At 45.5% G+C, this 15599-nt stretch overlaps 1 protein-coding gene across 6 annotated transcripts in view; it reads left to right on the top strand.

Moving 5' to 3' along the window:
• URGCP (upregulator of cell proliferation) overlaps positions 1 to 15599 on the top strand; it is a 50357-nt gene that overhangs the window by 12880 nt on the left and 21878 nt on the right. Inside the window, exon 1 of one of the 6 annotated variants that reach the window (XM_024249364.3) lies at positions 6713 to 6851. The exons of 1 other annotated variant lie outside the window; for it this stretch is intronic. In XM_024249364.3, the coding sequence (XP_024105132.2) occupies positions 6838 to 6851 (14 nt within the window). In that variant the 5' untranslated portion in view covers positions 6713 to 6837. 6 annotated transcript variants of the gene reach the window in all.

The raw sequence follows: 15599 nt of genomic DNA on the forward strand, positions 1-15599 counted from the left end.
AACCCCATCTCTACTAAAAATACAAAAAAAAAAAAAAAATAGCCAGGAGTGGTGGCAGGCGCCTGTAGTCCCAGCTACTCGGGAGGCTGAGGCAGGAGAATGGCATGAACCCAGGAGGCGGAGCTTGCAGTGAGCCGAGTTTTCACCACTGCACTCCAGCCTGGGCCACAGAGCGAGACTCAGTCTCGAAAAGAAAAGAAAAGAAAAGAACTGTCAACCAAGAATCTTATATCTGGCAAATTGTCCTTCAAAAGTATGGGAGAGGCTGGGCGGGATGGCTCACACCTGTAATCTCAGCACTTTGGGAGGCCGAGGTGGATGGATCACTTGAGGTCAGGAGTTGGACACCAGTCTGGCCAACATGGTGAAACCCTGTCTCTACTAAAAATACAAAAATTAGCTGGGCATGGTGGCGCACGGCTGTAATCCCAGCTACACGGGAGGCTGAGGCAGGAGAATCTCTCGAACCCGGGAGGTGGAGGTTGCAGTGAGCTGAGATCAGGCCACTACATTCCAGCCTGGGCAACAGAATGAGACTCTGTGTCAAAAAAAAAAAAAAAAAAAAAAAAAATTGAAGGAGAAATTAAGACATTCACAGAAAAACAAAAGCTGAGGGAATTCATACCAATAGACTGGTCCTGCAAGAAATGCTGAAGGGAGTCATACAAATTGCTACAAAATATTAAAGAATAAATACATAAAAGGAAAGACATCCTATGTTGATGTGTTGAATTGGAAGACAATATTGTTAAGATGTCACTATTACCCAAAGTGATCTGCAGATACAATGTAATCCCTATCAAAATCTCAATGATGGTTTTGCAGACATAGAAAAACCCATCCTAAAGTTCATATGGAATCTGAAGGGATCCTGAATAGCCAAAACAGTTTTAAAAAGAACAAAGCTGGAGGACTTACACTTCCTGATTTTGGAGTCTTGCTCTGTTGCCCAGGCTGGAATGCAGTGGTGCAATCTCAGCTCACTGCAACCTCCATCTCCTGGGTTCAAGCGATTCTCCTGCCTTAGCCTCCCGAGTAGCTGGGACTACAGGCGTGCGCCACCACGCCTGGCTAATTTTTTGTATTTTTAGTAGAGACAGGGTTTCACCATGTTGGCCAGGCTGGTCTGGAACTCCTGACCTCAGGTAATCCACCAGCCTTGGCCTCCCAAAGTGCTGGGATTACAGGCATGAGCAACCACGCCCGGCCTACATTACTTTAATTTTTATTATTTCCCTCCTTTTGCTAGCTTTGGATATAGTTTGCTCTTCATTTTCTTTTTCTTTAAGGTATAGAGCTAAGTTATTGATTTGAGATCTTTCTTTGTTTTAAATATAGGCACTAAAGTATAAATTTCCCTGTTAGAACTGACTGCACTGCATCCCATAAGTTTTGGTATATTTATTTTTTTTTCAAGGTATTTTCTAATTTCCTGTGTTTTTTTTTCTTTTCGTCCATTGGTTGCTTAAGGGTGTTCTTTAATTTCCACACATTTGTCAGTTTTCTAGTTTTCTTCCTGTTGTGAGGTCTAGTTTCTAGTTTCATTCCATTATGATCAAAAAAGATACTTTATATGATTTTATTATTTTATGATGTATTAAGGCTTGTTTTGTGACCTAACATATGTATGGTCTATCTTGGAGAGTATTCCATGTGCATTTGAGAAGAATGTGTATTTTGCTGTTGTTCAGTAGTGCTGTGCATATGTCTGTTAGGTCCTATTTATTTATTTGAGACAGAGTTTCACTCTTGTTGCCCAGGATGGAGTGCAATGATGCAACCTCGGCTCACTACAACCTCCACCTCCCAGGTTCAAGCAATTTTCCTGCCTCAGCCTCCCAAGTAGCTGGGATTACAGAATCCGCCGCCACGCCTGGCTAATTTTTTGTATTTTTAGTAGAGACGGGGTTTCACCATGTTGGCCAGGCTGGTCTTGAACTCCTGACCTCAGGTGATCCACCCTCCTCAGCCTCCCAAAGTGCTGGGATTACAGGCGTGAGCCACTGCGCCTGGCCCTATTTATTTATTTGAGATGGAGTCTCGCTCTGTCACCCAGGCTGGAATCAGTGGCATGATCTCAGCTCTCTGCAACCTCCACCTCCTGGGTTCACACAATACTCCTGCCTCAGCTTCCCGAGTAGCTGGGATTATAGGTGTGCGTCACCACACCCAGCTAATTTTTGTATTTTTAGTAGAGACGAGGTTTTACCATGTTGGCCATACTGGTCTCAAACTCCTGACCTCAAGTGATCCACCTGCCTTGGCTTCACAAAGTGCTGGGATTACAGGTGTAAGCTACCGCACCTGGCTGGTCCAGTTTATTTATAGTGCTGTTCAGGCTGTCTATTTTCTTATGGTTCTCCTGTCTGATTGTACTATTATTGAAAGTGGGGTAGTGAAGTTTCCAACTTTTATTGTAGAAGTCTGTATTTTTTCTCTTTAATTCTGTCAATGTTAGCTTCATATTTTTTGGGGATCTTTTGTTTGGTGCATACATGTTCATCATTGTTATGTCTTCTTAGTGAATTGACTCATCAATATGTAGTGTTCTTTTTATTTATTTATTTTTATGAGAAAAAGTCTTGCTGTGTCACCCAGGCTGGAGTGCAGTGGTGAAATCTTGGCTCACTGAGGCTTCAGCCTTCCAGGCTCAAGAGATCCTCCCATCTCAGCCTCCTGAGTAGCTGGGACTACAGGTATGCACTACCACACCTGGCTAATTGTGTTAATTATTTGTAAAGACAAGGTCTTACTATGTTTCCCAGGCTGATCTCAAACTCCTGGGCTCAAGTGATCCTCCCGCCTCAGCCTCTAAAAGTGCTGGGATTAAAGGTGTGAGCCACCATGTCGAGACTTTTCGAAAAAAAATTTTAGTGTAAATTTTTAATAAAAAGATGGGACCAGGCATGGTGGCTCACATCTGTAATACCAGCACTATGGGAGGCTGAGGCAGGTTATTGCTTCAGCCCAGAAGTTTGAGACCAGCCTGGACAACATGGAGAAACCCTGTCTCTACAAAAAAAAAAAAAAAAAAAATTTAGCCAGACATGGTGGCACATGCCTGTAGTCCCAGCTACTTAGGAGTTTGAGATGGGAGAATCATTTTGAGCTGGGAAGTTGAGGCTGCAGTGGGCCATAACTGCATCACTGCACTCCAGCCTGGGCAACAGAGTGAGACCGTGTCTCATAAATAAATAAATAAACAAATAAATAGACTAGTTCTCACTATGTTGCCCAGGCTGGTCTTGACTCCTGGCCTCAAGTGATCTTTCTGCCTTGGCCTCCCAAAGTGCTGAGATTATAGGTGTGAGCCACAATGCCCAGCCTACAATTTCCTTATGTGTCTCTTGTAACAGGGTGTCTTTTATTTTTTTGAGATAGAGTTTGGCTCTTGTTGCCCAGGCTGGAGTGCAATGGCATGATCTTGGCTCACCACAACCTCTGCCTCCCGGGTTCAAGCAATTCTCCTGCCTCAGCTTCCTGAGTAGTTGGGATTACAGGCATGCGCCACCACGCCCAGCTAATTTTGTATTTTTAGTAGAGATGGGGTTTCTCCATGTTGGCCAGGCTGGTCTTGAACTCCTGGCCTCAAGTGATCCACCCACCTCAGCCTCCCAAAGTGCTGGGATTACAGGCATGAGGCACAGCACTGGCCAATTTTATTTTTTATTATTATTTTTTAAACTATTTTTTATTTTTATTTTTGAGACAGTCTGGCACCCCGGCTAGAGTGCAGTGGCTGCAGTCACTGCAGCTTCCACCTCCTGGGTTCAAGCGATTCTCCTGCCTCAGCCTCCTGAGTAGCTGGGACTACAGGCACACGCCACCACACCCAGCTAATTTTTGTATTTTTAGTAGAGATGGGATTTCACCATGTTGGCCAGGCTGTCTCGAACTTCTGACCTCAAGTGATCCACCCGCCTTGGCCTCCCAAAGTGCTGGGATTACAGGCATGAGCCACCGTACCTGGCCTAAAATACTGGTTTTTAACCTATAAAATTGGCCATGATATTTTGAAAAATTGTAAAAGTTATACAGTGTTTTGGAAAACTAGGACTATCAGGTGATTTTGCTGGGAAGGCAATCTGTATATATGTGTGTATATGTTGTGTATGTGTATATTTGTGTGTATATATGTGTGCAGGTATATGTATACATATGTGTGTATGTGTATTATGTATTTAAGTATATTAGTGTGTTTGTGTATGTGTGTAGGTATACACATACACATACACAGAGTATATATGTATCAGAAGAGCCTTAAAATACTGATATCCTATTGATCTAGAAATTCAACTCTTCAGAATTTGGCATAAGGAAATAATCATTGATGTTTATGGGATGTTTTGGCTATAAGGATATTTATTACTTACATTCCTTATAATAATGAAATACTGGTAGCAATATTTATGTCCAACAGTAGGGGTTGGTTAAACATGATGCTCTAACCATATAGCGGGATGCTAAAATTCATGTTAAGTGTACAGGCCACGGGAAAGTTTCCCCTTGCCCTCTGAAGATTTACTGAAAAATCAACTCACAAAAAGCAGATTAATTGAAGAAAAGGCATACAAATTTTATGAATGTGTACACAGGGAGAATTACAGAATGATTTCCCACCACCCAACAGGGTTCAGAAGCTTGTAGACCATCTTGGCAAAACAACCTACAGGAGGGGAGAAAGAGGAATTCTTTCGAGGGGCAATAAATGATTACTAGGGAGAAGGAATGGATCAGGGCACAGAGATTAACTTGTACGCTATCCTATGAAAGGGTCTTTTCAGGGTGGTTACATTCTTGGTCTTACAGGGAGGGCAAGAAAAACAGTTGTTCTCCTTGGAGGGTCTGGACTTTAGGCAGATAAAGGCATCTTGTGTTTTGGGAGAAACCAGTGGGGAGGGAGATCAGAGAGACCTTGAGGCTTCTTCAGTTCAGCTTGTTAAAGTGCCATATTTTGGGGTTATCGGTTTCTGAACCAGATTTTATGTCAGTAAACATGTATTCCTTATGTTTAAAAGAATGCTTATTTTAGGCCAGGCATGGTGGCTCACGCCTGTAACCCCAGCACTTTGGGAGGCTGAGGCAGGCAGATCACCTGAGGTTGGGAGTTTGAGACCAGCCTGACCAACATGGGGAAACCCTGTCTCTACTAAAAATAGAAGAATTAGCCAGGTGTGGTAGTGGGCGCCTGTAGTCCCAGCTACTGGAAGGCTGAGGCAGAATTGTTTGAACCCGGGAAGTGGAGGTTGCAGTGAGCCAAGATCTCGCCATTGCACTTTGGCCTGGGAGACAGGGCAAGACCCTGTCTCAAACAAACAAACAAGCTCTTTTAGTCTGATCTCCTTCATTTCATTACTCCCTTGAATCAGGCATTTAGGATTTAGGATTTCCCACTCCTCAAACTCTTCCTAACTCTGGTCCTCCTGGATTTGTCCTTATTTTGAGTGTCAAAAGTTCCCGTGGCTTTACTTATCAGCTCCCATTTACAGAGCATTAATTATCTTCTGAACTCAAGGTAGCAGTTATGAATTTCTTTACTGAAGAGGACAAGGAGGCTCAGAAACATTGACTGGATTCTCCCAGGAGGAAAAGAGACCATGCATCAAGCAATGTTTACTAACATTTAAAAATAGTTACAAATGGTTACAAATATTAATTCATTTAATCTTCACAGAGAGGAAGGGACTTATTTTTAGCCTTATTTTTCAAATAAGGAACTGTGGCCCTGGAAAGGTTCTATCTTGCAGGGGCTCCTGGGGCTGGTAATTGGTGGAGCCCAGATTCCAACACAGGTATTCTGGCTTCAGAGCTAAGGTTTTAATCCCTGCTTTGCTGTCTTGTATTCTTAATAGTAGTAAACATTTTTAAATAGTGGTTGTTAATGATATTTTATTTTTAACTTTAATTTTATTTTTAAAAATGAAACAGGGGCGGGGCGGGCAGGGGGTCGTCTCAATATGTTGCCCAGGCTGATCTCGAACTCCTGGGCTCAATCAATCCTCCTGCCTCGGCCTCCCAAAGTGGTGGGATTACAGACGTGAGCCACTGCGTTCGGCCAGTGATATTTAATATAACACTAAAAATGTTATCAACAATGGTTTACATTGTCCAGAGCTTTTTATTAAGCATTTTCACTTAGATCATTTTTGGAAACTCATTTTGCAGAGACAAGAACTGAAGCTGAAAAATTTACCTGCCTAAGGACTCATAACTTGTAAGAGTAGTTGTGAAACCTCACTGGAGGAACTGCAGATTCATTATTTTTACTTAATAACACACTATAAAGAATAATAAAAGTGCTTCGCATTGCCTAGAGCTTCACAAGGCCACTTTACACACATTTTACAATGGGTACCGTCTCAGAGAGGCCAGCAACTCGTCCAACACAGCACTGCAAGTAAGAAGTAGGAAAGTTATTGTTTTGCTTAATAATAAGGCCTTACGCTTCAGGGCTAAAGAAAAGGCTTTTCTTACAGAAATTAAACTCCAATTACAGAAAGGTGTGAAGTTCAGTAAGGCCCTGGGGCAGGTTATCCTGCAGCTTTTGGCACCGCAGGCACCGCCCGGCGAGTTCCGGCCTCCGGGCACCTGGGCAGGTGGGCGTTGGGCGTTGGGCGGGCTCCGGGCTGCGGGCTGACCTGGGCCGCCCCGCCCCCACCCCGCCCCAGCCGTCCCCGGGCTGCTCCGAGAGGACCCCGGGCCCACCTCACCCCACCTCCATCCCTGGAGCGCGTCCCGGAGCGGGCGGGCGGCCGGCGGGCCAGGCCCCTCCCCGGCGCTGAGCCGCGGCCGCGCGGAGGAAGCGGAGGAGGCGGGAGCGGAGACCTCGCTGCGCTCATGGCGTCGCCCGGGTGAGTGCCGCCTCGCAGGCCCCGCGCCCCCGCGGCTGCCGGCAGGAACGGAAGCGGGACCCGGAGCGGCTCTGGCCTGCGGGCTCAGGTCTGGTACGCGGCCTGGACCCGGCCAGGGGCGCCCCCGCCCTCCAGGCCCACCAGGCCCACGGCCCGCTCGCGCCGACCTTGGGCGGACGCGGCCGCGCGGGCGTGGGGGGCGGGCGGGGGCGCCGGCGGAGGACAGCGGCCCCTTGGGATGCGGGGGTCCGGATACGCGGGCCTAGGGGATCCGGGGAGGGCGCGAGGCCCGGAGGTGCCCGGGGCGCGGCGGGAGCGAGGGCCCGGCGAGCGGCTGGGGAACCGGGGTGCGGGTCCTCGCCGCGGCCCGGGGCAACCGGCGGAGGCCTGGAAATGCTTCACTCCGGCGCCTGGTATCGATGTTCCTGGATTTTAAACTTGCTCGCATTGGGAGTGGACGCTCGTTTGCCGCGTCGTTGAGACGTACCCAGAATGTCAGGATCCGGGCAGATGCAGACCCTTTGCTGACAGCCGGAGAGCCGCTCTGGGATCTCCTTGGTCGGGGCCATTGCCTACCGGCCTGCCTTGGGGTGGCAGCGCTTATTCTGATACTACCTCTTTTCAACTTTTTTGATTTAAACGTTATTCCTTTTAGGAAATGATGCTGACACATATAGTTTGTAATTTTTGAGAAAAAATTCTCACTTGGCAAACTAAAACCTCAGTAATTCATTATTTTTTTGTTTTGATAATTTTACTGGCACTGAAATCTGGGAATGACAGTCCAACACTTTCATTTTACAAAGAAAGAAATTAGGCTCAAGGTCATCGCTTTAGTTGTTAAAATTCTTCTTTGACTGTTACCCATCATTCAGAGGGGCTTGGATCTAGTGGCTGTGATAGCCATTCAGAACAGTTTCCAAAGAGCTTTACAGGTGTGTGTTCGGTGGTGGGGGTGGGGAGGGGACGGTGCTAAGGGGCCGGAATCATGGATTTCATGCCTCCTCCAGATGAGGCCTGAGCCATGCCCTGGGGTGATTTGGCTCAGTACAGTGGGCCTGAATGAAGAAAGCTGAATTTGAACCCCGCCTGCTGTCTTTCTAGGCTTTGGGGCAGTGGTCATTTCCGGGACCAGGCCTTTTCATTGCCAGCTGACTACCCAGCACTTTCAGCTCATGAATAGAGTAAGCAGGGAACCATCCCTGGGAAGGCCAGGCTTATTGACCTAGGGGTTCAAGGTCCTGCAGCATTCCTTTCCCACTTGTCAGGAAAGGGTGGGGCAGAGCCTCCTGGAGGCAATGTTGAGGGTGGCTGAACCTGTGTGGGGCTGCCCTGAACGAAGCTTTTTTCAGAAAAAAATAGTGGTGCATTTGGTGCCCAAGTACACTACTTTGTAGACACGGGTCAGAGGTGGACTTATTGCTTCACTGGTGTTTCTGTGAGCCAGTAGGGCTTAAACTGTGTCCCTGTAGTTGGTGACATTTGGTATTTGCGGTTGTGATTATTTGTGTGACCCCCATAAGTCTGCAGTTTGTAATCTATAATTTTCTGCGGGATATCCATTGCAAAAGCTGAGGTCTCAAAACCTTTAGTATACAAGTCATGCACCACATAATGACAGCGGAGGACCACGTTATATGACAGTGGTCCCATGCACAAATACTTATCATTGTGTTAGTTGCCTACAGTATTCATACTGTAACATGCTGTACAGGTTTGTAGCCTGAGAGCAACAGGCTGTACCATATAGCCTAGGTGGGTAGTACACCTTACGATGTAGGTTTGTGTAAGTTTGCCCTGTGATGCTCACACAAGGACCAAATTGCCAAATGACACATTTCTCAGAATATATCCCTGTTGTTAAGTGACTCATGACTGATGCTTTATTTCATTTTGTGGGGTAAACTATGTACATATTATGTACACTGGCAGACATAGCTCCTAAGTGTCCACTTCTACAGGCTTCCCTGGTAGATCAGAGTCTAGATAGGAAGACAGTGCTTCCTGAGACCCTCTCTCAGTCAGCCAGCTAGCAAACATTTAAGCTACTGCACTAGGTGTCTTAGGGAGCAAGTCCACAGATAAAGGGCAGGGATGGGAAGACACTGGTGATCTGGACTGGGCTAGTCATAGAGGAGTCTCCAAATTGATGTTTTTATTAAGTGACAATCTCCATGAGTTGGGAAGGAAAGAAGAGACGCTGACCATTTTTGAGGACCTTATGAATATGCCAGGCATTGTGCTAAATAAAGGAAATGGCAATAATGAAGGCATCCAAGGAAAAGATGTGTTTGAGAAATGCCCCATGGCCCAGTGTGTTTGGAGCTAAGTGGAGACAAGTCCAGAGGATGAGACTGGGACCAGATGATGGGACCTGGTCCCATTTATGGACTCACTGCCCACCACTCGCTGAAGGTAAATGACACTATTTGCATTGGTGGAGCTCTCAGAGAATCAACGTGACAGCAGTATAGAGACGGCAGAGAGGGCAGAAGACATGGAGCAGCTCATGCTGCCATCTCCCCTCTCTTGAACAGGCCTAACTCAACAGCTCATCTCTTGTCTTTGCCCCTTGCTTGGCTGTCTCAACAACTGCCCAGCTGTTCCCTTGTCTGTCAGCTCCTCTGCCTGCTCTTTCACTGTTGGGGTTTCCTTGGGCTCTATAATCCATCTCTGCTAGTCCCAACACATGTTCTCTGCATGGTCACATCTGTTTTAGTGGCTTTAACTGTTGTCTGAATCAGAGGTTCTTAACTTAGGCTTCATGATTCATGGATGGACTTCTGGGGGTCCCTTTGTTCTCTGAAATTGTATGCAGCATTGGGAGTGGTGTGTAATTTTCCTGGGCGCAAGGTCTGTAGCTTTCAACAGATTTTCAAAGGGGCTCTTACCCTTAACAATGTTACAACTATTCATCCTAAATTTCCAGATTTTCATTTCCAACTACACTACATACAGCTCCTCAAGTTTCTTTAACCTGGGTTGCCTGTGTGAAGTCTGTATTTTTCAGATTGTTACTGATGGATAATTTGAAAAACAATAAATAAAGATCAAGTGTAATTGGCTTTACATAGACCACCGATCTTAAAATCTTAAAAAGATTTTAAATAGTCACTTATTCTTATCAGAGAGACAGCTTTACAGAAATAACTAGCATCCTTCCTCCCTCCCATCTGAGTTTGGGGGGGTACCCTGACGGATGTTTTCCTTTGCATTTACATACTAAGTTTGTTCTTTCCTCTGTTTTTACATAAATGCTATCATACTGTTCTGCAGCTTGCTTTATTTGCCCAACAATATGCCTTGAAATTCTTTCCATGCCAGAACAAGGAACAGATCCACATACATTTGTTTTTTGTTTTTGATTTACCTACATTTTCTCTCTCTCTCTCTCTTTTTTTTTTTTAATAGCAATGGGGGTCTCATTATGTTGCCTATGTTGATCTTGAACTCCTGGGCTCAAGCCATACTCCTGTCTCGGCCTCCCAAATTGCTGGAATTATAAGCACATTACACAGTGCGCAGTCTACCTACATTTTGACAGACATATAATATTCCACGGCATGGTTACATTATTCAGTTAAGAATGTTCCCGGTTTTCTCTAAGATAATGCTGCCCATCTGTGTCTCACTCTGGACATATAGAGTACATGCAAAGACTCGGACTGCATGAGCAGAGGGCCTGCTTTTGTTTTTTGTTCTTCCTGCCTGTTGTAACTTGATGCTGCCAAATGATCCTCTTAAATGATTGTACCGCCTTCCCTGCCACCACCAGATTTTAAGGATTCTCTGTACCTCCCAACACATGATGACATCATACATGAAAAGTTTTGCCTGTCTGATGGAATAACTGAGTCAAGAAATAGTATGCTAATGGCATCTTCGCTTACCCGGTCTTTAAAGATAGAAACTTCATCCCTGACCTCTGTATTCCCTTAGAAAGATTCAGTTCTTTTTTTTGATCCAGTAGGTAACAGCAAGTGAGTAAGTTGATCTCCATAAGTAAACTCTCACTCCTCAGTGCTTTGTTTCAGAAAATATGGTCCCTGTCTGGCCAGGAGAAATGGAGTAAGACCTGCCCTAGAAGGGAGGAGCTCGGACACAGGATGGGTGGAAGGACCTGTGGGTTCTGAATGGGGCTGTGGAGAATGCTTAGCTGTATAGAGGTGGGACTCATGGTAGTGGATGAGGTGACTTGAGTGATTGAAACCCAGGAATAGTGGCTAATTGGGGTAGAGGAGAAGCCATCACTGGACGACAAACCCAAGGCCAGTTGTTCCTCTGTGGACCAAGTCCTTGCCTGAGGAGGGAGGGCACATGCACCTTGGCATCTGCCCCTTTTCTTCCCCCCTCCTCCTCCCTCTCCACCATCTTCTCCTCCCCCTTCCCTTCCCCTCCTCCTCCCTCCCCTCCTCCCTTCTCTCTTCCTTCTCCGTTCCTCCCCTCCACTCCTCTTCTTTCCTCTCGCCCGCTCCTCTCTCCTCCCCTGTGACCTCCTCAGGTCCTTTCCCCAGCCCACTGTTCCTTTAAACATTTAGCTGGAGACCTCATCCACCCTCCTGGCTGCTCCTATCAGGAACATCTTGGCTCCTGGGAATTCTCAAGGACTCACCTACCTTGGAAGCTGAAAGCACCCCCATTAACATCCATTGGCTGTCAAAAGTACCTGACTTGACTTTTAACGTTTTGTCTTTGCTGTCCAGGAAGATTCTCTCCCACCACTGTCATTTTGTGGGAAGGGAAAGGGTCAGCTTTCCCATTGGAGGCCCAGCCTGGTCTGAATGGGCCAGGCCACAGCCCTAGAGCTCACAGGCCCTCTACACTGGGTGAGAGATGGGTCCTCTGGCCACACTGGGGGAAGGGGAAAGGGGGCTCCGTAAACCACGCTGAGAAGGAAGCATTAAGAACTCAAACAAGATGTATCTTTGCTCTTGGGAGAAGTCCAGCAGGACCCTTATCTTGCTCAGTAGCTGCTGTGACTTCTGCAGAAGGGACCTAGCTTTGCCAGCAGGACTGAGACTTTGTATTGGCTCTCTGCTCACGGATGTCGGATTGCCCAAAAAGCCAGCAGCCACCCAGAGTGTTCCCTACACTGGACGTACGGGAGAACTAGCAGGGATAGAAAAGGCCAGAAGTGTCCTTGGTTCTTTAGGACAGCTCTCCAAACTTCACTCACCTGCCCATGGGTGGCAGAGTGTACCAGGACTTCATGGGATGCAACAGCTATGCTGTTGACCTCTCCATGGGGGTGGACTGAAGAGCCCACCCCAGCTCAGGGGAGAGCCTGTCATCCGGAACCACAAGTGGCAGGGACTTTCCAGTCCTAGGGAATGTTCTTTTAAATTTAGATCCTGCCTACCCCCAACAAGTGTGCTGTCAGGCCCTGTTCTAAATGCTGTTGCGTATATTAAGTTATTTAATCTTCACAGCAACCTATTCAATAAATACTGTTATTTCTATTATAGAGAGGAGGGCTCCTAGGCCTGGCTAAGCAGTTTAAGATAAAATGCAAAATGACCCAATTCAGGATGATTATAGTTGGTTTAAATTTGGTTGCTGAGGCACAAACAAAAGTGTTGGATTCTGTAGTTTTTGTTGTGATTACAGAGCACATGCAGTATCTTCCAGAACCCTTTGATAAAGCTAAAGTAAGGATGGGCTCACATGGCCCACATGAGTAAGAAGCTGTGTTGACAGAGTGGACAATACCTTCAATTATGGCTTAACAAAAAATGCCTGAAAATGGAATAACTTAGAAGGAGCTCTTCCTTTAAAGGATTCAATGCCGGGTGCAGTGGCTTACGCCTGTAATCCCAGCACTCTGGGAGGCTGAGGCAGAAGATGGCTTGAGCCCAGGAGTTTGAGGCAGCAGTGAGCCATAATCACACCACTGCACTCAAGCCTGGGCAACACAATGAGACTGTCTCCTGTCTTTAAAAAAAGAGAGAGAGACCTACCTGTATGCTAGGAGCATCCTTCTCACTGCAGGTCAGATGTGGTGGTTCTGTTTTAAAATCGCTAAATTGTGACTTTTTTTCTTTTTCTTTCTTTCTTTTTTTTTTTTTTGTTTTTTTTCGAGGCAGGGTCTCACTCTCGCCCAGGCTGGCGTGCAGTGGTGCGATCTCGGCTCACTGCCCCCTCCGCCTCCTGGGTTCAAGCGATTCTCCTGCTTCAGCCTCCTGAGTAGCTGGGATTACAGGCGTGCACCACCATGCCTGGCTAATTTTTGTATTTTTAGTAGAGATGGGGTTTCACCATGTTGCCCAGGTTGGTCTCAAACCCCTGACCTCAAGTGATCCGCCTGCCTTGGCCTCCCCAAGGTGCTGGAATTACAGGCATGAGCCACCGCGCCCGGCCGACTTTTTTTTCTTTCTTTCTTTTTGAGACAGAGTTTTGCTCAGTCTTCCAGGCTGGAGTGCAATGGCAACAACATGGCTCACTGCAGCCTCAATCTGCTGTGCTCAGGTATTCCTCCTGCCTCAGCCTCCTGAGTAGCTGGGACTACAGGCGCATGCCACCACACCTGGCTGTTGTGGATTTTAAGAAATTTTTTTTGTAGAGACAGGGTCTTACTATGTTGCCCAGGTTGTTCTTGAACTCCTGGGCTCCAGCGATCCTCCCATCTCAGCCTCCCAAAGTGCTGAGATTATAGGTGTGAGCCACCACACTTAGCCCACTGTGACTTTTTAAAGTCTCTAATGCTTTCTTTTAGGGCACTAAAAACTTAATCTTAGATCCAGTTGGTATTCATTTGGGTGAATGAAGTGGTAGGGACCTACCTTAATTTTTTTTCTAGGTTTTTGTGATTGAATAAGTTCCAGATACTCAAAGCGACCTAGATCAGTGATGAAATTTTTGACTGCATTTGGACCTATTTCTGGGATCTTTTAGTGATTTCTCTGTATATTTATAAACAACCTTAAATTATTTTAGACTATTTAATTATTATGTTCTATTATCTGGGAAGTTTTGTCCTTCACTGTTCTTTTTCAAAATTTTCCTGATTGTTATTTCATAAATATTTTTTGACAGAATCAACTGGTTTTGAACCTCAGTTTACTTATAGGTTAATTTAGAGAGAATTGACTTTTAAAATTATATTAAAGGCCAGGCATGGTAGTTCATGCTTATAATCCTGGCATTTTGGGGGGCTGAGGCAGATGGATCACATGATCCCAGGATTTGAGACTGGCCTGGGCAACATAGTGAGATCTCATCTCTTAAAAAAAAAAAAAAATTAAGCCTTTCTGTCTAAGACAGAATACACCTTTTAAAAAATTTTTATTATATATATATAAATATAAATATTTATATTTGTATTATAATAAGGCATATATTATAAATAAATATATATTTCTATAAAAATTTTTTATAGAAATATATATTTTTATATAAATATAAATATATATATATATACTTTTTGAGACGGAACCTCACTCTGTTGCCCAGGCTGGAGTGCAGTGGTGTAGTCTCAGTTCACTGCAACCTCTGCTTCCCGGGTTCAAGCGATTCTCCTGCCTCAGCCTCCCGAGTAGCTGGGATTACAGGCATGCATCACCACGCCTGGCTAATTTTCGTACTTTTAGTGGAAACGGTTTCTCCATGTTGGCCAGGCTAGTCTCAAACTCCTGACAGGTAATCTGCCTGCCTCGTCCTCCCAAGAGCTGGGATTACAGGCATGAGCCACCACACCCAGCCTTTTTTTTTTTTTTTTTTAATCTTTGCTTTTTGAAAATCCGGAAATAGATTTCTTTTAAATTAAAATTTATTTATTTATTTATTTATTTTTGAGACAGGGTCTTCTTGCTCTGTCACCCAGGCTGCAGTGTACTGCAGCCTCAAACTCCTGGGCTCAAGCGATCCACCTCAGCCTCCTGAATAACTGGACTTAAGGCACATGCTGCCGGACCCAGTTAATTTTTAAATTTTTAAATTTTCTGTAGAGTGGGGTTTCACTGTGTTGCTCAGGCTGGTCTTAAACTTCTGGCTTGGAACTCCTGACCTTAAGTGATACTCTCACCTTGACCTCCCAAAGTCCTGGGATTATTGGCATGAGCCACTGTGCCCAGCCCTTTTCAGTTCTTCAAGTCTTATTCAGATTCAGTGTTTTAAAATTCTTCTCAAATAGGTGTTGCACATTTGTAACATATTATTTTTCTTGTTGCTACTACAAATCGGAGCTCTCTCCTTCCATGTTTCTAACCTATTTGTGTAATAGGAAGGCAGTTATTGATTTTAACTTTGTATGTCCCCGGCTTACTGAGTTCTCTCATTGTTTATGATAGTTTTCAGGTTGATCTCTTGGGTTTTCCAGGTCTACCTGCACCATCATTTCTTTGCATTATGGAGAAAATGCAAGGTGATTCTGTCTTTGTTGTGAGTACACTGTGGTGTCAGGTGGAGGTTGTAGAGTATGTATCTTTAGGGAAGTTGCCGACAGTGGTCTCTCCTATAGGCGGTGAAGGATTGCCTTTATTAGCTCTCCAAACCCCTTCCAGCTCACGTGCCTGCTTAGCATATCCAAGGGTAGGGGTCTCGGGCCAGTCTGTCAGTGCCAATTTGCTCACGATCCCCTCAAGTCTTGCTTTACCCACAGACCTCCCTATGTGAGACAGCAGCAACTGATTGAACCTGGAAAACTTGAACTTATTTTGGCTTGTGTCTGTAGACACTTTGTCCAGTCTGTTGCAGTCCTTCACAGATGCTTTTGAGAGTCCAGCCACATGCCATTGCTACTGGTGCTATTGC

This window comes from Pongo abelii, chromosome 6, assembly GCF_028885655.2.
Source record: "Pongo abelii isolate AG06213 chromosome 6, NHGRI_mPonAbe1-v2.0_pri, whole genome shotgun sequence".
In the NCBI taxonomy this organism is placed as follows: Eukaryota; Metazoa; Chordata; class Mammalia; order Primates; family Hominidae; genus Pongo; species Pongo abelii.